At 40.1% G+C, this 24,181-nt stretch overlaps 2 protein-coding genes and 2 long non-coding RNA genes across 6 annotated transcripts; 2 read left to right on the top strand and 2 right to left on the bottom strand.

The window, feature by feature from the left end:
* The first annotated feature begins 1,967 nt into the window (after positions 1-1,967).
* On the top strand, positions 1,968-14,707 carry ccdc50 (coiled-coil domain containing 50). Of its 3 annotated transcripts, none has more exons than XM_037248868.1 (12): positions 1,968-2,261; positions 4,373-4,435; positions 5,891-6,020; positions 6,909-7,002; positions 7,416-7,506; positions 8,996-9,829; positions 10,407-10,561; positions 11,123-11,167; positions 11,351-11,509; positions 11,632-11,717; positions 11,828-11,937; positions 12,655-14,707. In XM_037248868.1, exons 1-12 carry the CDS (start codon positions 2,207-2,209, stop codon positions 12,672-12,674), a joined length of 1,842 nt encoding a protein of 613 aa, XP_037104763.1. In that variant the 5' UTR covers positions 1,968-2,206; the 3' UTR covers positions 12,675-14,707. The 3 variants fall into 3 exon arrangements, with proteins under 3 accessions (XP_037104763.1, XP_037104764.1, XP_037104765.1); XM_037248869.1 differs by having other exon boundaries at positions 1,969-2,261; positions 10,407-10,555; XM_037248870.1 differs by lacking the exon at positions 8,996-9,829 and having other exon boundaries at positions 1,972-2,261; positions 10,407-10,555.
* Positions 14,708-15,318: 611 nt separating this feature from the next.
* LOC119121404 lies at positions 15,319-19,117 on the bottom strand. The gene is made up of 3 exons (XR_005097669.1): positions 18,850-19,117; positions 16,586-18,721; positions 15,319-16,509 (listed from the first exon to the last, which is right to left on the bottom strand). It is a non-coding gene; the product is annotated as an uncharacterized LOC119121404 (long non-coding RNA).
* A 1,653-nt stretch (positions 19,118-20,770) lies between these two features.
* On the top strand, positions 20,771-23,886 carry LOC119121394 (claudin-1-like). The gene is made up of 4 exons (XM_037248912.1): positions 20,771-21,075; positions 21,145-21,309; positions 22,674-22,752; positions 22,820-23,886. Exons 1-4 carry the CDS (start codon positions 20,880-20,882, stop codon positions 22,983-22,985), a joined length of 606 nt encoding a protein of 201 aa, XP_037104807.1. The 5' UTR covers positions 20,771-20,879; the 3' UTR covers positions 22,986-23,886.
* On the bottom strand, positions 22,234-23,486 carry LOC119121408. Its single transcript, XR_005097673.1, has 2 exons — positions 23,423-23,486; positions 22,234-22,949 (listed from the first exon to the last, which is right to left on the bottom strand). It is a non-coding gene; the product is annotated as an uncharacterized LOC119121408 (long non-coding RNA).
* Positions 23,887-24,181: the final 295 nt, after the last annotated feature.

The following is a 24,181-nucleotide window of genomic DNA, read 5'->3' as shown; positions in this document are numbered from 1 at the left end:
GACGTCTTACATCTCTCGTCCAAGCACTTTTTTTTTTGCGAATCCATCACTTAAGTTCTTCTGCTACTGAATTTGAATGTGGCACTGGGACTCAATGAAGAGTGAAGTGCTGTTGAGCTAAATTAAAGGTCAGAGCTGGCTCTTTGGGATTGAATTACCAAAGTTTGTGCTGTGAAAAACTTTCATTTGGGATGAACCCAAGATGCGGTTGGTCTGACCCATTTATTAATTGATAGAGTCAAATGCTGTTTGTATTGTCCTTTAGTGTATTAAACTGTTGTCATTGAGATCCACAGTGGCCTTGGGGTTGGTCTTAAAACCACTTTGTTTTGTTCTTATCTCAGATTTGGACATCGAGAAATGAAGATTTGTTCTCAAGGCCAAAACAGTTGCAGGCTGTTCTTTTTCCACGCTTTTCTTAAATAGACAACAAGCATTCATTTAATAAGTAACTATAACAATTAGATTTCATAGCGTTGAACATTAAAACGAAAATAAAGCAGACTTATCAACAAAAATAGCATTTGATACCTGGGCCTTCAGATTGAATTTTTGGGTCGGATTGAATTTTACAAAGAAGTACAGAAAGAAGCCACAAAAGCTTTGGAAGGAAGTTTGGACTCATGATTGACCTCTTGCAAAAGTGATGGAAAAGCCAAAGTATGAAGAAAATTTCTGCTCATGAACAAATATCTTTCCTTCATTGCGGTTCAAGTCGTTATAGCGATCATCTTGGCTTTCAGGTTTTTTTTTTTTTTTTTTTTTTTTTTTGCACTTACAGCAATTGGCCAGTCAGAGGCAGTGTGTGGAATGGCACGCAAGCGTCCATAATAGCAGTAAGGTCATTTAAGAGTAACCATGATTAAATTTTATTTTTATATTTTATTAAAAAACATTTATCAGCTTCATGTTGTTTCTTTTCTCTGGCACTGCTTCAAATACATGCACATATGGATTAAAAAAAATTATAGTCTGTGTGTCGATAAAAGAAAAAAACAAGAAATGAAATATTTCAGAAAGTGTGGGGACAGTTTGGTGCTGCTACAAGGACAAAACTCGCAACTTCCAAGTTCGTCTTGCAAAACGTGTCCGCAGCAATCTGCACATATTACTATTTATACAAGTTATCCCTTTCACACAGAAGCTCATTTGTGAAATATGTACACGAGATGTCAGCGTAGGCCATAGAAGTGGTGGACAGTTATGAGAAAACTGCAGCAATGCTGGCATCATTCTGGTTTTAATCAGTTTATTGAGCACTAATGAAAATGGCCTAGGTCATGTTGGCCTAAATACTTGTTCATGTCAACGTAAAATAATTCCAACCACTGCATGAATAAGAATTGGCACTGTCTGTATTATTGATTGTCTTGTAAATGGGCCCTAATGGTAGTGTTATTATTAATATGACTGATGGGGCTGTTGGGCACTTCAAGAAACGTAATGGCCGACACTAGAGGGAGTAGTTCCATTAGCATTGTGGTCAGCATGCTGTGGTGTGTAATGATTCCGTGCGTTGTGCATATACGAGCTTTTCTCTCCTGTCTCCTCGTGCATGTGTGTTTATATTCTAAATTTAGGGGCAAAGTCCAGTCCGTAAAATATTATTCATGTGGATCATATGGATCGCTGCGGATAGGTGCGTTTTCTTTCAATTCGTGGTGCGTCTACAGACGGTTCAACGCCACAGCGCCTAGTCGAAAGTACGATTTATAAGGAGGGTTATGACGGAAGTCAAAACGTAGCTCTTCAAAATAAAAAAAATATAATAACCAGCTGTTTAAATCTTTGTTATGAAATCACGTCTTGACCAATGACGAATTTATGACATTGTTATATTTAAGTGCATGGAAAGACTAACCTTTATAAGGAGGATTTAGTACGTCCTGAGAACGTCGTTATTTTATTGCGACATGTGAAACCAGAAATTGTGGAAACGCACAGTTGAAATTGGTAGGCGTGGGACAAGAAAGAGATGCTTGTCAAACACGCTAACCGCGGCAGGGTTGCTACCATCGAGAAAGAGAGAGAGAGAGAGAGAAAAAAAGTGAGAGAGCGAGAGGGTGGCCACCGAAACCAATCAGGGACCGTCCAGCACCTGAACCGTCTATTGGGTTTATGAGTTAAGGCGATCAATCAGCCGGTCGGCGGTTGAAACATTGATAAAAACGCAATTTACACTCATCGGCTCCTTACTGGTGACAACATGGCTGAGTGTAACGTCAGCATCGACCATGAGAAACTACCTGGAGTGAAAGAGGGTAACGTCCATAACGCACTTGTCACGTCTAAACATATTTACACAGGTAGTACAGACGATGCTAATGCTAAAAGTTAGCAAACACAGGTGTTTTCTACTGCGGTTGTTTTTACGCTTAGCATAAATAGCTAGCAGATGCTAGCACCTTTGGCTCAAATCTGAGCTCTAACTAGTATTTAGTCGAGTCGTCCTGTATCATTTAACGTGTCTGCGTTAAGGAATGCTACCTGTCACGTAGGAAGTTTGGGATGGGTGAAAATGTTTGAACAGTGGGAAAGAGTATTGTGTCTTCAAGTTGACAAATGAGTTATATGAGACCTGCATCATTTGACTTTTTAAAACTAGTTAAATCGCATAAATCCTATAGCCAACAAAAGTCAGGGCCTCGACACTTCTAACAAGTTTCATACAATTATTAATATTTAACTGATTTTCAAAAGACGCGTGCTAAAATCAGCAAGGTTCAAAGTGATCCATTCACGATGATTATGTTTGATTGATGTTTGATTGTTGGTTGTAAGTTTGTATAAAGAGGATGATTTTCATTTTGAAATTAAAGCCATTAGAATACAGCACTGGCCCCAGTCCTGGTCTCACCTGACCCAGGTGAGGTGGCTTGTTGAGATGGGAGCTATATGGCAATTTGGGATGTTGCGGATGTGGCAAGCAGCAGGTGCTCACTTGGATGTTTGTTATTCTGGTCACAGAGACAAGCATGGCTTAGTCTGCAGAGGGACGTTGACAAAAAATGCAGGGGAAAGGATCCGGTTCACTCGTAATGTGGTTCAAATCGCTTCATAACATCCACACCAAGCAACAGTTGCCTTTTGTGACTTTGTGACTTGTAATGCCAATTAAATACGACAATAATTATGCTATTTTTAGGTGCACGATTCAACTGTGTGCTACTGGTCTACATAGATTTATCAGCAAAAATGCATTGTGGGTGTCCTGGTTAAGAAGATTAAGCATATGGTAGGAACAAGTTAATCAAATCCCACCATGCCCGTTGAGTCACTAAGGGCTTTGATCATTCAAGCATCCTCCAAAGCAGGAGGTGAAGATTTTGGTGACATATGTTGCCTTTATTTGGTGTCAATACAGGTTGCTTTTTGGGTGTTTTAGTACAGTCGATGTTCCAGGGTTGACGAAAAATCAAAGATTTTGCCGTACCACCTTTTTGGAACCAGATGGTTGCAGAATCTAAAAATGGTGCTGCCAAGGTGTCTTTGAGCCAAGGCACTGCCCCCACATCACCAGTTTATGAAATGCAGCACGGATTGCGTAGCAGTTTTATCTATTGTCATGTCTCCTTGAATGCCTGGGATCTGTATTATATGGTTTTGTGTTTGTGGTGAGCATCGCTAAATGAACAGCAGAGTCTAAGATGAATTGTTGAAAAATGCAAAAACAGTTTAAGGTGACTTAAGTTAGTAAGTAGCTGTCAATGAACATTGCATGTTGTATTCTTCTTATTCTTGGTATATTGACTGTGAGAGATGTCAGACGGGTGGTATTTTGGTATAAAACACTGCTTAACTTGAGAACACTCTCTTTTAAAGCAGAACTCCTGCTCCTGGATGTTTCCACAATAAATAGCGCCAGCAAAAACACTCAGAATTTCAAGTCTGAAATGAAAACTGAGCTGCTGCCGTTTTTAGGCACAACAGACTTGTTCTAAGTATAAGCTTGTCAAATGGGGAAGCCACGGAGAGGAAACCACACTGTTACTTTTTAAAATTTGAGATGCAAATAAGCCAAAAGACAGCTAGCTGCCGGGCAGCTTTTCTTTCTATTTTTTATGCCTGGAAGGAACGTCGTCTTCAGCAGTAAGGAAAAAAAACATGTTTACCTTAGGTCAGTTCCAATGCAGCAGTAGTGTAGCATTACTGTTCTTTTTGTCACCTGAAACAAAACAAAACACTTGGGGAGCTTAAAGTTGTCAACAAAGGTGTTTTTATGGGACATTGTGCACATTTTCCGACTATTCCAATACGTTTGAAATTGAGTGGTTCTATTCTTTTATTTGTGACACTGTACAGAGATATTATAAAAGAATGTACACAAACACACACAGGGTATAGTTGTCTAACATTGTTATTTTTCTCCCAGTGTGCAGAGACTTTGCTGTGTTGGAAGACCACTGTCTTGCCTACAACCTCCAGGAACAAGAGAGTAAGCAACCTTTTTCACTCTTTTTCTCGGTTGCCCATCCAACTGTGAACAACAAGAAAGAAAAATCATTCTCTGGCTCTAAATTGTTAACCAGGAAGCTAAGCTACTTTGGTCTCCCTCTTCTGTTTAAACACTCACTTCCTGCACTTCCCATCAAGACATAACGTCACTTGACTATTTTCGAAAAGCCGCCCGGCAACAATCCTAGGCCACCCTTGTGTTTTCTTTCCAAAACGATGACCGATGTATTTAAAGTATGACAGCGCAAATAGAGATTTTTCTTTCAAGCCAAACTGGGTAAACTACAATAAGCCCTGGTTGCTGCGGGAAGAGTGCTCAAAGGAGCATTTTCTGTGGTTTATGGGGTTTGTTGTATTCATTCATGATTATTGTCACTGTAAGTGCAATTCAATATTTCCTTTTACCCATATGAAAATAGTGCACCCTACATTTAAACTACTGGGCCTGAATCAATTTACTGCCTGTTAGGGATGCATCACAATTAATCAATCACTCCAGGTCAGTTCTGAATTTTGCCCAAATGTGTCTACCGAAGCGCGGAGCAAACATGTTTGACACGGACATTAAGAAACCTGCGCACAACTTTATATTGTGAGAAAATAAATTAAGCAGAAGGGACTTCCCAATTTTAAGACTCTTTCACATTTGTGGTCAACGCGACACTGTTGCTGTTTCAGATGATAACGTTCGGCCTTGACCAAATAACCCACACTGTGGTATCGCGTTCTCACCAAGCCTGTGTGAAAACAGCCCGAGTAAAAAGCGAGAAGCCAGAAGGCCATACGTCACGCAGCAGTTTTGTTTGCGTCTGTATGTGCACCTGTCTCTCTTCAAGGTCTTAGAAGCGACCGAGAGCGACTCAACGTTTTCAAATATTTCATGCATTATGTGCTGTGAATAATTGATCAGATGGGAAGGGGAAAAAACAAAGCTTGATCAACACCTGATAATTATTTGCTCAATTTTCAAGAGCAGTGACTCATCATGCTTGTTTAACCCCGGCAGCCCGCGAGCTGCATTCTGTAGCCTTGCGCGAGTAAATTGCGAGATGTAATTTGGGGCTGTTCACAAGGAAGCTGGCTACAAGATGGATCGTCAGGTGAAATAGATCTGAGTGAAGGAGTTGAGTGATGCCATCCACGCTTGCCGAGCGCTACGAGTGCGTCAGGCAGTAAGATTTATCTTCTGTTATGGCCGCAAAGTGCATTCCGCTAACCTTGGAATGGCACCGGGACCGCAAGCATTCATTTCTCAAGTGTCTTTTGGGTTTATCACCAGAGAATGACGTGTCCGTCTCCTGGCCGTTTATCTTCTTCCCAACAGGCAATCCAAACAATACAAGCCGAGGATCAGTAAATATGTCTCATACCATTCGTTGTGTGACGATGGCACTTTTTCAGAGCGGCGAAGAGCAATGTGTCATGTGTGTTGCAGTTGAGAGCCACTTGGCGTCCAACGTCCACAAGAGCCGGCTGGTGCAGCAGGACCTGCAGGTGGCCAAGAAGCTGCAGGAGGAGGAGGATGAGATTGCGAAGGTCGTGATCAAGAAGCAGCACGTTGCCATGTGGGTGTCTCTCACACCATGACACACTCGGCCTTGTTTACATTTAAGCCAGCACCTGCGTTTACCAGTGTGGTACGTTTTGATAGCCTACATGCGTAGCTTGCAATTTGTTGGGTACACAAGCTTGAGTTCCCAAATCGAGGTAAAATGATTTTCATTTCATTTTCAGTTTTCACGTCATTGATATTTAATTGTGCCAGTCAGTTTTACATCTTGTTTTCTGGCTATAAATGGCACGTTAGTTTACGTTTTGGCTCCGTTAAAAACTACCAAGTGAGTGTGAGAGATGTGGCACGACTCAGCAAGTACCAATTGCGGGTTTGTCCTCAGGTTTTGCAGCAGCGCCCCACCTAGCGTTGGTGCCATTTGGACAGCCCAGCACCACATTTGGCCTTTTGCCATTTCACACTGCCCCACCTACAAGGAGTAAAAATCACACTCTGCGCTCTGCATTCTAATGAGACAAACTGTCTGAGTCATAGTTCAGTGCTGTCACGAAAAACAGGTCCTTGCCTTGTGAGTAGAAGAGCTGCATGACAGGCTTGTTTATGTCCGCGCACCAACACGTAATAAGAATTTTCTAAACATTTGGTGTGCATTCCTGGACTAGTTACTAACTCCCTGCCTACCCTCCCTAAATGAACCTCCCTTTCGTTAGCGCAGAATGTTTGGAACACAGTGTATACCTGCAGGAGATTGTTGTGCACTTCTCTGGAACACAAAGTTGACAGAACACATAAACCAGCCACCCATACAGACAGTATGCAATCTGGAGACTACTGCGAAGCAAGATGGACATGGGCCAATTGTCTTATTTCACTTACTAAGGTGACATTGTCCTCTCTTTCTCCTCCCTGCGCACACACACCAACTCGCGCAAAACACCAGAGAGCGCCAAGATAACGAAATTGCCCACGAAATTCAGGATCAACTGGTTCGACAGGCTGAGCAACAACGACGGCAGCAGGAGGAGAAGGATGCGGTAAGGAGGTGCACGCATGTATGCACGTACACACACACATGCACTTTCACGCCTCGCCTGTTAAGAAAAAATTAATTTCCCCTTTTGAAGCTTCTCAAGTTTGCACCATATTAAGCTGCCCTTAAAATTTTGACAGATGTCATTTATGATGCAAAAAAGGATCCGAAATTTGAAAATGAAATGACAACTCAAACAAAAACATGACAAATTTGATGAAAGAAAATGAAAGAGGAGATATTGATTTTATATTTAGTGAATGAGAGGTGGCCACATGTGCCTTCCTTAAACCTGTGGACACCCTGTATGTCAGGACAACATTTAAGATCCAATGATTTATAAAATAAAATAAATACTTAGAATGAGTACCATTCGTTCCCCTCTGCAACTTTATTGTGGCCTGTGTGTGTTTGCAGGCTATTGCTCGTAAGATGCACGAGAAGGAGATGAAAGAGGAACGGCGACGACAGAAACACCAGGATGAAGAATACTATGAGGATCCAGGAGGTGAGGAGAATACCGCTGCTTTGTATTTTCCAAGTATGACACTGGACTGTCGGTGAGTCAGTCGACTCGTGTTATTTAGAGAAACATGAAAAAGAAAGTCGAGAATTAAAATTGCAGCAACCCACTTGCGCGGCAGATATATGAATTACATCATTTTGAAACAAGCATTGGCATGAAGCAAATTCGATGACTTAGAAGTTTCCCTTTTTAGAATGTGAAACTTTGATGTTGCCAAATAGTGGAATCAAGTTACACACTTTTTGAGAATGGTTTCATTTCCCATCCAAACAGTAAACTTAAAAGTAGCATGCATGTTGCTTGTGCTAAAACTCCCCTGCAGGCACACTGTAGTCTGGAATGTGTTTAGTAACACATTGGACAATTCTATGGATGACACTGTAATGCTAGGAAACAGAAGCGTATCCAAGGAAACAAGTGCTTATTTTTATCCTAATCCAGGAGATTAGTGTTGTACACAACAACCCAGCATGTGGTGAGACGGTCTCTGAAGTCAGTCAATGGAGCGGGAAGAATAGCGAGTGCCTAATAACGGGGGAGAGGTGGGAGGGAAGTGAACACTTTGACCTTTTTGGCTCACACTCAGGCGCTTTTTATCAGCAGAATTATTTTTGTTCATAGTCAGCAATGTCCTGTTCCTCAACCTAACAAAAAAGAGGTTCTGAGAGTTGTGGGCTTTGCGGCTTCAAGGTGCTTCTTGCCTTCTACTTTTTTTTATTTTTTATTCTGTTGTCACTCACATCACCATTATTGAGCACTTCCAATATGTATTACTTTGTATTTTAAAGTACATTATTACTGCCTACTTAGTCATTTGAAAGTTATTTGTCATATTAGAATATTACTGTCTGTGATTTGTAATATGATGCACTACTACAGTCAACACCAGTGATGCTGACTTAATGACTGACATCTATTTTCGACCAACAGTGGTACGGTCAGATGTGTCAGAAGGTAGGTTGTAAAACCAAGCAAGCGCAGTAGTATACGATAAATAGAAATAGAATACTTAATGGGCCAAAAAGTGGATTTGCCAGGACCTGGTTGAAATTCATGTTGCAGAGATTGTAAAGTATGAAATGATATTCGTAATATCTTATATTACTGTATTACAGCAAAAAATGGAAGGTACTCCAATTGCTTGTCATTCTAGCATCATGTCAGTCCACAGTTGAATTGGACTTCATTCATTCTTGTGATGTGGTTTTTGTGAGCTTTTGATTGTGTTTATTTTTTGGCGGTGGGGTGCACATTTTCACTGCCTTCATCGCCTCTTTCTATTCGAGATTACTAACCACCACCATGTTGTTTACACCTGTTTCTGCCTTGGCAGGTGCGGCCATTACTTTACTTACAACAGAAATTCATATTTTATTTCTATGACTTTTTGCATTTCCATGCTGCCGTGAAACATCATTATTATTTTTTTTTATTGTCTTCTTCCAAAATTCCCTCATCTCCTCCCGCTCAGTTGTGAGACAACCTCTTGACCTGGACAAGCCTACACGTCACGCATCTGGCTCCCCAGGCCCTTATGATGTGCATTCTCCAGTGACGTCCCAACGTGATCCTTCGCCAGATTATAATTCGGTAGAGCCGAAAAGGAGCAGGCACCCCAAACAGGATCCGCCCAGCCGTTCTAGGTACCCCGAGCATCTCCCGGTAGAAGAGGACGGCCGGGGAAGACATGCAGATCCGTATTCAGACAACCTGTTGTCCCCCAAAAGCAAGAGTAGGGACAGGTACCCTGATTATGAACCTGTAGACTCTAGGAGAGCACGTGACATAATGGGGGAGGACCCTGATAGAGCGATGAGAAAAAAGGAGAGGCCGGCTCATCCTCCACTGAGTCCCAAGGGCTGGGACAGAGAGAGGGACACGAGACATGACAGAGATGTAGAGCAGGAGCATTATTTGAGAAAACACCAAAGGTCAGACAGGGAGCAGGAAATGAGAACGACAAAAGGCGGAAGAGACGGGGAGCGCTCCAGAGATCGAGGACACGATCAGGACAGGCCTGAAGTGAGAGACAAGCAGACGCACAAAGGCAAGGACGGACAACGAGCAAGGGCCAGGAGCAGGGAAAGGGCGCTTGACGATGATTTCATTGAGCTGAGGGGGGACCGAGTATCCCGGGAGGAAAATGAGGATGACGCAGAGGGGATGAGGAGGGCCAGGGGCCGCCAGCGGGTTCAATCGGGCCCCGACGATGTGTTTGAAGAGCACAGGAACAACAAAGGGAGAGGTGACAACAGGGAGTTGTGGGAACCTTCCGGCAAGCGTACGCCCTCCAGCGGCGAGACAGGTACCACCCTGAGCCCCCCGTCAAGGTTCTCTGGAAATTTGCTTTGGTGTGCTGCCGCTGTTTGTTGCTTTGGCAATCGCAGGTGGAGGGCTGATCAAACCAAGGTCATCGATTTTGATTTTGTGATTTGATGGCTTGGCGTGATTGTACGTGCTTCTTTTGTGCTGTGGTGTCATCTCCCTTTTATTGCGATCATTTTAACATTGCTGAAAATTAGGTGGGTGAATCTAGGTTTGTGGAGGAATTAATATAGCCAAAATCTTCTAGGGGAAGTGCAAGACTGTGATTTGCTAAAAGAACCTCAGGGCTGCACGGCAAATTGCCTATTCTGTGTCATCACAAAAATAAAATGCTGAGTATGAGCACACACTGAAGCTGCCCTTAAAGGTAATTTTATAGCTGCATAGTCTGCAATCAATCTTTTTTGTTTTCATCAAAGTGATCGTCTTTGGTTTAATAATCAGTTATTGACATTTTCCACCTCTCTAGTAACTCAAACGATCAGATAATTTATATTTAGGTCAAGCTAGTACTGTACTGTACTGTTCTTAATAACCATTTATGTTCACTTACACAGGTCGAATTGTGCTCAAAGGGAGTGGTTCATTTGTAGAAGGGGAGTACGGAGTCGGCGAGGCCACCAGGGACCTGACCAAGCTGGATCTGCGTGAGCAGGAACTCAAGGACTTGGAAGTGGCCAGAAGAATGCAGGAGGAAGAAGTCAAGGTGAATGTGTGAATAAATACAACACAGCAGCTACAACATGATTGGAAGCATTTGTATTTGGGAGTGTACTTTGCGTCACTGTTGTTCTGGACTATATCTGCAAGATCACTATCTTGTGCAAGTGGTCATAATGTTGCAGGAGATCAGTGGATGTATAAATCAAGCATCACTCGCAAGCTGTACATGTGCACAACACCATCACAGTGGAGAAGGCTTCATTCCCATTAAACTGCCAGGCAATGCGGAGGGATCCTAAAACTGTCTCCTGTGCGGACCCGAGACGTTCGTGATAAACAACGGCATCATCAGCCAATGATTCAGTATTTGACACATTTTACTACGTGTAATATTTATCTACGTTGTTTTTATCTCCCAGTTTGCAGAGGTAGCACTTAACCCCCTGTGTTCAGGCATGATTTTTCACCCAGATATTTGTCCTGTTTTGAATACTTAAAAAAAAAAAAAAAACACACATTGTGATCTGTTGGGTAATTATAGAAATATAGCGTATGGCTGTATACGTCTGTCTGTTCATTTAATGATAGCAAATGTTTTTATCTGTTTCAGGCAAGCAAGACCCATGTGCGTGCAGCCCAAGTTGCACAAGATGAGGTGTGCGGGGGTCAATATTTTTCTTGTCTTTTCATGGCCTGTCATATTGTTCATCATTACAAAATGATGAATCACATCTTCCCCCATTTCAAGAGTGTTGAAAATGGATTTATTTCTTCTCAACGAACAGGCTGATAGTATTTTTCCCTGTAAAAGAAAACATCACTGTTGTAACTGTGGCAGGAGATTGCCCGGCTGCTAATGGAACAAGAGAAGAAGGAGTACAGAAAACATCGAGAGCGGGAGAAGGACCGGGAGGAGAAGGAACGAGAAAGGGAGAAGGAGCGCTTGGCAATGGAGAAGATGGCGGTGGACAGGAGGCGAGCCGAAGGGGACTCCAGGGTACGTTGCAAGCGAAGGAGATACTTTTCCGTTGAATTAGGTTTGCAAGCTTGCGGTATGTAATCTCATTAGATCCTGTAGGCGTACCTACTAAATGGCCATTGACTGTATTTGGTTTCCAGTCAAATTCCGAGGATGTTGTGCGACCTCGAACCCGAGATGAGCATCATGAGCACCAGAGGCAAAGGAACCACCACAAGCCTTCCAGGTAACGAAGCACTTCTTCACCCAGCCAAGAAGATGAAATGTCATTTCAAATTTTTGTGTGTGTGTGGTTTATAATATTATTGCCATTGGCTGTCAATGTAACTACCACAGGCCGCCGCATCCTCGCACCCACGAGTATGAGAACGCAAACCCGGGTTACGGATACGGTGACCATGCTGCTCCCCAACGGGCGCCCACCAGACCCGAAGCGGCGTACAAAGGTCCTTTGTTGCCTTCACTTAACACACAAAATGCAGCATAATACTAAATTTCATCAAACCTGGACATCTTATGAGGCTTGAGCTCAATGAGAAATTTTAACGGCATAATTGTGGTGTAGTGTGACAATGACCCAAGAGTAGGAAATTGTTGCCCCCCACCCCCATTTTCAATATATTAAAGTGCAATGCATGGACTGCCTTAAGAAGCCTTTAGAAAAGTTTTTTTCCTTTGTAGTTTTTTATGTTATATACAGAAGGTCTTCAATTTATGGCAATTACGTTCATATGGCCTCGACGTGACCCCAAGACGGAATGAGTCATAGTCTATCACTAACCTTTGCCACCTCAATGACAAAGTCCTATGAAAAACACTTACAGGGCATAAATGTGAAACAATCAAATTAAGGGCAGCGGAAATCGAGCATTTCGCCACCGGATGGTTTTTAAAATAAAAAAATAAAAATACATGCACTGTGTCCAAAAAATATTCCAGGAAAACATAGTTTCAAAATAAGAGTAAATTGTTGCAATGGAATTGTGTGAGCTTCCAGGTATCGCTCTTCTCACTTTAATCAAACCGCTCTTGACTGGCACACTTACGAGCAAGAAAAGCAGTCGGGAGAAATGATACCAGTTGTAATAAAAGAAAAACGATTTCTGGAACAACTTCAACGCCAGTTATGTGCGTCTTCTGATGGATGTCGTCTACTTTTACAGGTGCCTATTACAAGCGGTGACTCAGGCTCCAGACAGGCTGTCAGTCCTCCTCTGTCTTTGTCTCCTCCTCTATTTATCCTTTTGTCTTCAACCATTCACACTCGGCAGACCAAAAGCCTTGGGACAATCTAATGAGTTGGCAATGGACTTTTTTTTTTTTTAATTGGCGAGCATCCCTGCCATCCCACCTAGAAGAAAAAGTGCTGGAATCTCACTCTTTTCAAACCCTCCTCTTTTTTTTTTTTTATATTTATTTTTTCTTTTACACCGTTTGTAAATTTCAATTCTCCAGCAGCCTCACCTCATGTAGTCCCTCCCAAAATACCTTGCGGTCAATACAGAGGCTGCGTTAACGGCGACATGTCATCCATTACAAGGGCTCCAAGCCTCTGACATGCGTTACTCGTCAGCTTGCTTTCCTTGACATCGTATTTTGTTTATAAACGGGACGTGCCTGCTCAGTCCGATGTGGCCTCAACATTTGGCAGCTGCTTCCTCCACCTTAAAAGCTGTCATCGGCATGTCGTGCAACAAAAAACGCAAAAGAGCCTTTTTCATGTATTTTTTTTTTTTTAAATAATCAAGATGCTGGTAGTTGTCCTCTCACTCATCCACCAACCTTAAAGTTGCCGCACTGCAGAGGTGCTGACTATCGGATGTCATTGGCAATTTGGCACTTAGAATTCCCCCCCCTCCTCCTCCTCCAATCGACCTTACACTGATAGCCGCCGGATAATATTCTGAATGACTCACTGTTCCTTCTTGCAAGCTTAAGGAACGATTTAAAGCACTACATGTCTTTCAAGTGCCACGTTAAACAAATGGGTGGGGAACTGATGGCCGGCCATTGGGCCCGCTGTAAGGGTCGAAAACTTGATCAAACCATTACGTAGCACGCAATTTTTTATGAAGCACTATTTATAATTTTCATCATGCTCGGTGATTTAGTGAGATTTGATTTTTACACCACATTTGATTTTGTAAGTCTATCATGGCACTCTGATGGCTATATGAAATGGCCTTTAATAAGAAACACCCAACTAAACTCTGAACCTGCCTAATCATCATTTTGGGCTTAGAAGAAACACCAGTAAGATTGAATGTGTGATTAGTAAATATTTTGTCAATATATATATTTTTTTCCATGTTGCTACCAAATTGGCCAAGAATGGGAACAAAAACATGATTTTTCATCTCATATTTATATCCGGTTTAAAAAGGGAGACCTTTAAGGTCATCTACAGGTCTTTCCTCTGGTTGTTTATTTGGTTGAAAGCACACTTGGAACAAGGGAAATCCATCCAAACAAAAATACATATCCATTGTCAAAGGGACATTCTTCCTTGTTTTTGCTGGTCCATGTTCTGATCTTTTCATATTGAATAAGGAGAGCGTGCAGTAACCCAATTTTTTTTGGAGGGGGAGGAAGGTACCACCCTCCCTCTTGTATCATCAATTTTGTCATGTGTGAATCGGTGGTGTGCATTTGTAATGTGCGTAGTTGCTATTCTCAGAATGGGTTATGTGCCATATTTGTCATTTTCCAAGCACTTCTAAGTGGGCCTCCAAAATCTAGTGGTTGCTGAGAGCACCACCTTGTGGGCTGGTTGAGTACGAAAACTGTTGGTTTGTTGATCTCTGAACTTAGACTTGGACAAATGTTGAAAACTGCTCAGGATGTGTACGTACTGGTGTTGCTTGGTGTGTTGTATATTCGACTTGTGTCCAATATTGAGCAGGTTATTTTCTGCTTTTTTTTTTTGTTATTTCGTTTTTAATAGCTTATATGCAATCTCTTAAATCAACATGTGCTGGAACATGCTGTAAATGTTTTTTTTTTTATTATTATTTTTAATTTACGTTACAATGAACTGATTTATTTTACTTATTTCATCTCAAATTGTAATAAAGCAACTTTCGGAGTCAGTGACGAGTTGGTTTAGCCCTTCACTTAACTTCAAGTATGACAACTAAAACAGATGTTAATGTTTCATTCTAACCTCTCCTTAGGATCTAAGGAAATCTGAATGGCAAATAAAACCGAAAATAATGACACATTTGCATTTTGAGACAAATTCTGTGTCCTTTATATTGTTTCATGTGTCTCCAGCGTGTCTGTCTGCCCCCCTCCTAGTCAACACGAAATGGATGTGAAACCAGTTGGTGGGAAAAACCTGTTTTTAAATACATGCGGACCTTCAGGTGTGTGCATACGCAAATACAAACAGCAATTATGCTGTAAAAGTGATCATGGTTTCTGAGTTTGAGCTGCAGGTGCATCACAACGGATTAGAACATGGTAGTAAAGCTCATAGCTGTAGCTCAGTTCCAAAAGTGAAACCGAGAAAGATTCACATAATACCGGAAAATACTTTTTATTTAAAATTTCCTCTATTTTTATTTATCATTCATGTCTACAACATTTATTTCGGCACCAGAGCAATAGTCCTGAATGCAATCAATTTCCAGAATAAAAATGGATTGATTATGGGTATATGTTCCAGACCTCTACGGGTTAATTAAAAGAAAAAACTACAATACATTAAATGCATTAACATGATTAAAACACTTAACCAATTTCCTTGACCTTTTGTCACTCTTGCTCTCTCGAAATGAGAGCCTTTTACCAATTTTACCATAAAACTAACACAAACAGAAGAATCAAACATTGTAATTATATTTAATGCACGCAATATTCAACCAACTCATTGTTTCATCTCACCAAAATCTGCTATCCTAATATGAATGTAAAACTCTGATCACGCTAATTATAACCCTTCACACAAGGCTAAGACGTTCTCAACTTTGTGGAAACAAGAAATACCGAAGTGACAATATCCGATCCTCTATTAAACTTAATAGGCGTTCTCCTCGGTGTTAATTACGCTTCATCTCCTCCAGTATACCTCAAGTAATTCTAAATTTCAACTTGCTTGTATCCTAAAACACATTAAAGATCACTCTAAACTCCGTAATGTAGTGTGTTTGCTCTAATATCTTGTTAATATAAACATCTTGCATGCACATCATGTTAGGTCAGTGAAGACAAATGTTAAAAACAAAACATGCAATATTACAATGCCAACTTTTGCAAAATTTATATTAGTAATGGAGTTATATCCAAGCTTATTATTGACAAGGAAAACAAACAAAATAAATACATTTAACATCTATTAAATTAAAAATAGTGAAACTGTCCTACGTTTTAGTGTTGTTCAACTTCCTACATGAGCTTCCTGGGAGTATTTTAAATGTAATTATTTGGCTATTACTGTTCGGGTGAATAGAAGCGTTAGTAGTCGTTTGGGAAAAGCTCAAACTAAAACTAAATTAAAATGGATCATTTTCAGATAAGTGAACAACAACAAACCCATTCTAAAAACAAAGTAAATTACAAACTAACAATAAAAAAAATCCCAAACTCTTAAGTCTGCTCTTTAATTAACAACATTGTCACAAAATCAGGCCTCTGTAAAGGGAAAAGGTTACACCCATCATCATCATTAAGTTGAGCTGGTTCACCAACATACCACACATACTCACGAGCGGTTTGCATGTGGCAACACCACAACCATACCCACTGTGCCCTTATGTATGTCACCACTAAAGCGCTAGCTTAGATTTTCAAACAAGGAAAATATTTGCTCAGAGTAGTCCATTTAGATGTACTTGGCAATCATTGCATCCCAACCTGAAAACTTCTGTTTGTTTACAAACAACCAAAAATCCACTTTTTCTGCAGGCTTGGATGCACGTTGCACACACGACCAGAAACAATGACTGAAATGTTACAGGCGACAAATTCCCAGGCAAAGTTTCTAGCGGTGCGGGCAACAGAACAGCTGTGAAAACTACCTGTGGACACAAAACAAATACACAAAGGTTAGAATGTCAAATCATCTAACTCCATCGAGGGCTCTCAGACACTCACCTGATGACCGAGAAGAAGTCGGTGGACAGACAGACGGTCGGCGGTGAGTGTTTTTCACTCGTGTGTCTCACCTTGGCAGCTCAGGTGCGAGTGCAGCTGTCTATCAACTCGAGCATGCCATGTTGAGACACGACAGATGACACACCCACTGGAGGTGCACCCCCCCCCCTTTCCTGTCCTTGTCTTTCACGCCATCCAGAAATTATGTAAATGCACTTTGAAAAGAAAAAAAAAAAAACTTCCTCTGTGTACTTACTAGATGCCTTTAATTTGATGCAAGTTTTTTTTCTATGAGGTGCAAAAAAGACCTGAGGCATCTCACTTCAGGAAGAACCGGTAAGGAGTCAGGGAGGTCACAAGGAAATCATTTAAGCCAGTTTAAGCTTAAATGTCATAGAACCGTTCACACGTGCTCAGTTTCAAGATTTTCCTCTCTAAACACAGTTTTCCAACCCCTCATAGTGGGCCACACCCTTCCGCAGACACGAATAAATTGGATTTATCTCACTTTTTTGTCCCCAGAATAGATCCAGGAAGTGTTTTCATTTTGGATGGACCAAAAAAAAAAAAAAGAAAAAAACCTGATCTCCTTGGGAGTCTTCAAATGCAAGATGTGCCGTTTAGCCAGGGGGCACTTAGCTCACCGTGCCTGATGTAGGAATGATATCTGACTGGTTGGAGCAGCAGGCAAGCCAAAATGTACAGGGAGTCAACCTTGGATACATGACAAGGCAATTAAAGTGCTTTGTTTAAGCTTGCACAAAGGACAGTGCAGCCTCATTTATTTTTAGGGCTAGGCCATCGATCCCATGCTAGACTTTTAATGGCATGATGAAAGTTTGAAGATAACAATAAGACCATGTTCTTTTAAATTATTCAACCTTTTAGGACTACAGATTGACAATATTTGTACCACTGCAAAAAAACAAAAACAATAAATGATAGTTGTAGACATTTTAATTTTCGTGGAAACCGGTCGAACATAACGTTCCAAAAAAAACATTTTATCCGAGAGAAAATGTTGCAAACGGCACAATCCATCAAATTGGTGCCTTTTGCATTTCCAGGAAATTAAATGTAAACTGTAAAAACTGTTTTATTATTATTACTCAGGAAATATCCATGTTGATCTGGCTTCATATTAAAAAAATTAAGAAATGTATATAAACTACATTGAACACTGAAAAAGGAGAATTTGTTGCCTGCCCCCATATACAAAACCACCATGAAATATCATTGCATTTTGACAGAAATGAGGAACACGTCTTCATTCCATGACTGTGCCAACAACTGTGGCTAGAGACAATTCATCAAATCAACAAAAAGCAGGACATCACAAAGACAAACATATCACCCCAGCTTTAACTGTAGGCCTGCATGGTGAGAGTCCTTGTACTGAGGTCCGCCACAACATAAATTTAAGTGAAAGGTCTGGTACTGAGGTCTACCACAACATAAATTTACGTATTTACCTCTTTTTGCCATTATACATTATGTTAAAAAAACCAACATTACCCCCCCCCCCCCCTTGAACATATAATATTCTACAAGTCACATGGTCCACAGGAAGTTGCAACATTCAAGGCAAAAAATAACTCATGTCTTCCTGTAAATATGATATTTGAATATTTCACCTGTGGGTGTGGGTGTTATTTAAAACATACTTTAGTGAATGCTGCGAGGACCCTATAGTTTTTCAATTTTTTCAGACAAACAGGAATCCCAAGTTTTCCGACATACGAGACACCCTAAACGTTTCTCAGAGTAGACTGTGCTTTAAAAAAAAAATGTGTACAGTATTTAAACACGCACATGGAAAATGGAAGGTTTTTGTGATTTTTAAAAAAAAAAATGTTTATGAATTAATGTGACCTCCGATAACCTCCCCAACTCAACTAGGAAGAAATAAATATCTTAAAAAGGGAAGTAGGACAGGTGTACACTCTTATGCAAACCCATTAGGTCATGCCTTTGTTTTACATCCCGTCTAGAAAAGATTTCTGGTCTCATTTTTTTATATATCACAAAAGCCTGGCCTTTGAACAGGGGTGTGTAGACTTTTGATCTCAATTTATTTTGTTGTGATGTATATCAACCATCAGCTTATTTAAGCTTACAAAGGAACCAGATCCGTTTCTGCAAAATATAAATAATATTTGCGATTAATGCTGATAATTTTCAGTTTTGATTGATGCTATCAGAAAGGGAAAGTAATTTAAGGCAGGGAGTGATCTGGACTAACAAGAGCAACAATCAGGACCTACCTGTCTTTGCACCTTTCTTAACGCACGCTAGAGGGCGTCTTCCTGACATGCTCTCTTGCTCAACCTGTTTGCAGGAGCGGTTGTCTCACTTATTAAGAGGTGGAGCAGGATTAAAAAAAGAAAATGTTAATCAAGTTTGTTTAGTCTGTCTCGGGCTTCACGTCAATAATCCTTTAGTCATGGTGTCTTATTGTTCTTGTGCCATAGTCCAGCAAATACATATTTTTCTAATGAGCCTTGTTTTTGTTTACAATAAAAGATATTTCAGATTAAATAAAATCATTGAGTCCAAAAAGTGAAAGCAAATCCATCCGTCCATTTTCTGTACCGCTTTGTCCCCCCCCGGGGGTCGCGGGTGTGCTGGAGCCTATCCCAACTGTCATCGGGCAGTAGGCGGAGGACACCCTAAACCGGTTGCCAGACGTGCTGACCAGTGCCCCACCGTGCCGCCATGAAAGCAAATGTTCTTTTCATAATTAAAGTTAAAAAGAAAAAAATCTGAAAAATTAAAGTTTCAAATGGTCTTTTGCTGATGAAAAAATACATTTAAATGTTTTTGTTTTCAAAAAAATCACAAAAACTGAATAAAACTGTTTTTATAACTTCCCTTTTAAATAAACCCCCCCCCCAGATATTTTAATCGCATTATGTGCTGTTCTTTTCTCAACAAAAAAACACGCACACTGTAATACTGTTCAACTTTTGTGGAGGTTTGCCCTCTGAATGACATTCTAGTTAAAGATCAGATCTGATTTTATCGTTATTCTGTGAACCTTTGATTTTTCTTCATTTCATGTAAACCCTTATCTTAGCTCCTTGATACACAATGCATTTAGTTTGTTTTGTTCTTTTCCTCTTAGCTGAGAACAAGCATTTTAGTATCACATGTTGAAGATTTAGTTAGAAATCAAATTCACATGCTAAGAATGAATTGGTTTAAATTGGACTATTACATGAAAAACAGGAGTTTGTACACACGGCGATAAGAATTTCTTTCTATTATTTTTTCTTTTCCTGCAGACATAATGTTGATGATGAGCACGTTTTTGCAATATGATCATATAACAAGACTGCACATATACATAAATATATATTCTAGAGAGTAGAATAAATTTTTTTGGGTCAAATGTGATGAAAATAAATCATGTGTATGACAGAGGAGCATCTTTTAGTTTGAAGCTTATTGCAGGAAAGGGTGGAAGCTGATGCAATCTTAGCAAATTTAGTCTGTTTACAAACTGGCATCCCCTTCTCCAAACATGCTCAAATGGTTTGCTTTAATTATCTGTGTGAAAAGAATACAAAGTTAATTCTTGTAAAAACCTTCTTTGCAGTACACATTAGAGGAAAAGAAGCATAATTGAGCATTTTCACCCACAATTATTTAGTGGATTTATTAGACCTCCTACTCTATTTGTTTTGGTGGTCACTCATGATATGATATGATATGATATGATATGATATGATATATGATATGATAAACATGCCAAATGTACATTTGCACCTTTTTTTAAAAATCTGATTGATTAAAGAACCAGTCCAATTACTTCTTTGCTTTGAATAACATCAGCAGCACTGACTGTGAAAGCTCAGGATAGTTTACATTGTCATGCTAGCGTAAAGAGGCTAAAATCTGATGGAAAAATAAAATGTAATAAAAGCAGAGAGCCAAAAGGAATCTTATGAAACAAATATTAAAATGCAAATTTTAGTTGTATGTCTGAAGAGAAGGCCTTGTTGGGCCCTCATTGACATATACATATATCGTGTTGGGTCAAATGTGTGTCGAAGTTCAGCACGTTCAAATGTGTTGTTTTCATCACTCATCAGATAAAGAAAAGGACTTCCCATCAGATGCTACCGGTGGAGACCTCTCGTGCGTCACCGATGGCATAAATAGAGGCTGCAGCACACAGCATGACAACACTCCGAACAAGCATCCACACTAACATCAACAAAGTTTTCCAATTAGAGTCGAATTTTTTTTGTTTTCTTTTTGCATCCTGCTTACTCTTCTCTCTCTGGATGCCATGGCCAGCTCACCGCTGCAGCTGCTCGGCTTCATCCTGGCATTGATTGGAGCGTTGTCCACAGTGACCGCCACCATCATGGTGGAGTGGAAGATGCACGGCCATTCGCATCGCATCTACGAAGGCCTGTGGATGACCTGCAGTGTCGGTCACAGGACCACTTGTGAATTTCACAACTCTCTCATCAAATTGTCAGGTAAGTAACACTGACATTTGACACACAATGTATATTTTAGTCAATTCATTCATTTATGCCCACTAACAGATCAGGTCCAGATAACGAGGGGAATTCTGCTGTTGAGTCTCTTCCTGTCAGCCGTGGGGTTGATGGTCTCCACTATCGGAATGAAGTGCACCCGCTTTATGGAAGGCAGGGCCAACGCCAAAGGCGCAGTGGCTCGGATTGGAGGAATTATGTTAATGGCAGCAGGTATGATTTCCCATCCTTATTGTTTTGTCTCATAAATATGCTGCAGAAGTGAAGCGAGTTATATCATTCTTAATCGCAAAGGAGTCTCATCGGGCTTCACAGTTCACAACAATCAATGACGTCCCTTTTTCAACCGGGGTCCAATTAATAACAGATTTTTCGAGAGACCAAAGGTCAGGGGTGAGGCAAGACAAGTCAAGTTGCATACTATGTGCAGTTTAAGCAAATGAGAAAGTGAAGAAATAGGTCTTCAAGATATACAAATTTCTCGAGGAAGCTACTTTTGAGGGTAAGGCAAGTATCGGGGGCGGATTTTTAATACCTGAGAGACCCACAAAAAATTCTTGCTTTGTGTTCTTACTGCTGTTACAATGTGTGATGTTTAAGAATGATTCTCCCCTCATTGATCTGCACGGAAAATGTTTGGGGCTGACAGTCGTAAAGATAACATAAGACAAATAACCATAAAGTGAAATCATCATTTCCATTCTCAGTACTTCATTACACATGGCAAATTATGGACCCATATTCGTGGCTCACACCTCAAACACCAATACCCTCATGTTGTAGTGTCAGTTATTAGAGGCTATGGATAAAGCTGTTAAATAAATACAAATAAAATAATAAATAAATTATAATAAAAATCTGCCACTGCAGCTCTGCTTACTTTATGGCTTTGATGTATTGATGTTACTAGAAAATGGCTGAGAAACTATGTTAAGGAAATAAGAGTTGTCATGATTTAGCACAGCTCACCTAAAATAATAATTAAAGGTAAAAAAGCAAAATAAAAGCATCTTTTATATATTACTGGGTGCACACTTTGATTCCTCACCAGATTTCAATTCGAACTGATGTCAATCGGTAAAACCGATACCGTAAAACTTAGGAATGTTCGATACCACTTTTTTTGAGAATGATATCAGTATGAGTACTCATATCTATGTGTGCTGATATCAACTAGTTACTAGTATCTCATACATACCCCCCAATATGGCAGTTTTCCTAAAAATAATGGCAATATTTAATTTCTAATACCTGATTGTAACATGGCCACAAAAGGGCAGCCAACTGATATCAAGACAGGCAGATATCAGTACTGATACCTGGTACCATTCCAAGATTTTTTGTTTTTTGGGGAGACAGAATTCAACAAACATTGCGCAATAGATTGCATCCAACTTTATGTAGAAACATTTCTTTTCAATCTGCCACTCTTCAATAGAAATTAAACAATGCCTTTTATTATTCCTGTTTCCTGTCATCAACACCTTCCTTTTTTTTTTCTTCCTGTTTGTCACTGGATGTTGAATTTTGACTCAAAGGGACAAATGGGTGACATTCACTCTATACGTATTGTGCAGGATTAATGACGTTCATCATAACGACCCTGTATGTCAAGAAGGTCGTAGCCGACTTCCATCATGCTCATCACCTCCACAGGTAACCCAGTTCTCCAGTTTGGATTCTGTTTTAAAATGATGCTTCAATTCACTTTTCCTTTGTATAGCTTCGAATTCGGTAATGCCGTGTTTGTGAGTTGGGCCGGTGGCTTCCTCACGACATTCGGCGGAGCGTTCCTGACCTGTCAGAGGTGCTCGAGGTCATCGTCATCCAGGTCTATAAATTCCAACGCCATGCTGCAAAGCAACAAGTCCAACAGCAACTATGTTTAGTCACCAGGGAGTATCCACAATAATGGGCGTTGTCGACTGATAAATTGCTGTAAGCTTACGTTGTCCTCAAACGACTCGTACCGACTTTGCACTAGCGTTGTGCAAAGTAGAACCTCCAAAGTTGAACAAGCTTTCAAATTTTTTTCAAATTTCATCATGTGGCAGTTCAGAAACTTCAGACATAAAGTGGAGCAATAACAATGGGGAGTAGTTTTACTTTTAGTATTATAATTATAGTGCTTAATGTCTGATCACAATCACACAACAGATTACGTTCAAATTTGGAGGTTCTGCTGATTCTCATGAATAGTTAAATGTACTCGCTTGTAGAATTCTCTTTTGTATATCTTGTTTTTATAGTACTATAGTCAAGTTTGTGTACAGTATTTTATAAGAAAAATAAAATGTGTGTTTATCTTTAGTTTGAGTTTACTTACAGTGGAGTGTAATTTATTGGCAAAGGGAGTGGTGGTTTCCGGATAAGATGTCCCTGCACTTCTGGGGATAGAACGGAGCAATTAGCATGGGACAAAACACAATCAGATTGGAGAGGGTGATTAGACCATGCTAGGGGGAAATGAAATGTTCTCCTCTGCGGAAATTCAACACTAATCTCTCATTCCTTCCTGCTTTGAAATGAAATGAAAATACGTACTGTATAAAATTGCCAGCTTGCTTGTTGTTTATATATATTTTTTTACTTGTGGATATTTTATGTATGCAAAGAATTTGTTTTGGACAATATTAAGTAACTTAGTATAGAATTGTAGTTTGAATACTTAATGATAACAAAGGCATAAGACTTACATAAGAGTGTTTTATAGAAATGTCTGCAATCAAGAAGCACTCTGTAATTACCTGAAAAGTATCTGAAATTAATTAAATTAATTACCTGAAAGTATCTGGCCAAGTTGTCGTGACTTGTGAGTAAACACTGCAGCTCGCAAATGCCTCCAAGTGGCTTGTAAGTAGTAGGTACATGGAAAATGCCAGAGCAATCTGCTTGGACTCACCCTTCTTTTGTTTGTTTGTTTGTTTGTTTGTTTGTCTGTTTGTTTGTTTGTTTGTTTGTTTTGGTTTTTTTTGTTTGTTTATTGTTTGTTTGTTTGTTTGTTTGTTTTGTTTGTGTGGTTTTTTTGTTTGTTGTGTGTAAGTAAGTAGTATGACCTTTCAGTAATCTTCTGTGGGATTAAAAA

The sequence above is a fragment of the Syngnathus acus genome, chromosome 4 (assembly GCF_901709675.1).
Source record: "Syngnathus acus chromosome 4, fSynAcu1.2, whole genome shotgun sequence".
Lineage (NCBI taxonomy): Eukaryota > Metazoa > Chordata > Actinopteri > Syngnathiformes > Syngnathidae > Syngnathus > Syngnathus acus.
This window is presented reverse-complemented; position numbering and strand designations above follow the sequence as displayed.

Coding starts and splice junctions, on each gene's coding strand:
- ccdc50 (XM_037248868.1), top strand. CDS start 2,207: ATGGCTGAGTGTAACGTCAGCATCGACCATGAGAAACTACCTGGAGTG. Junction 11,168..11,350: donor CCCAAGTTGCACAAGATGAG/GTGTGCGGGGGT, acceptor TAACTGTGGCAG/GAGATTGCCCGGCTGCTAAT. Junction 11,718..11,827: donor AACCACCACAAGCCTTCCAG/GTAACGAAGCAC, acceptor TAACTACCACAG/GCCGCCGCATCCTCGCACCC.
- LOC119121394 (XM_037248912.1), top strand. CDS start 20,880: ATGGCCAGCTCACCGCTGCAGCTGCTCGGCTTCATCCTGGCATTGATT. Junction 21,076..21,144: donor CTCTCTCATCAAATTGTCAG/GTAAGTAACACT, acceptor GCCCACTAACAG/ATCAGGTCCAGATAACGAGG. Junction 21,310..22,673: donor AATTATGTTAATGGCAGCAG/GTATGATTTCCC, acceptor CGTATTGTGCAG/GATTAATGACGTTCATCATA.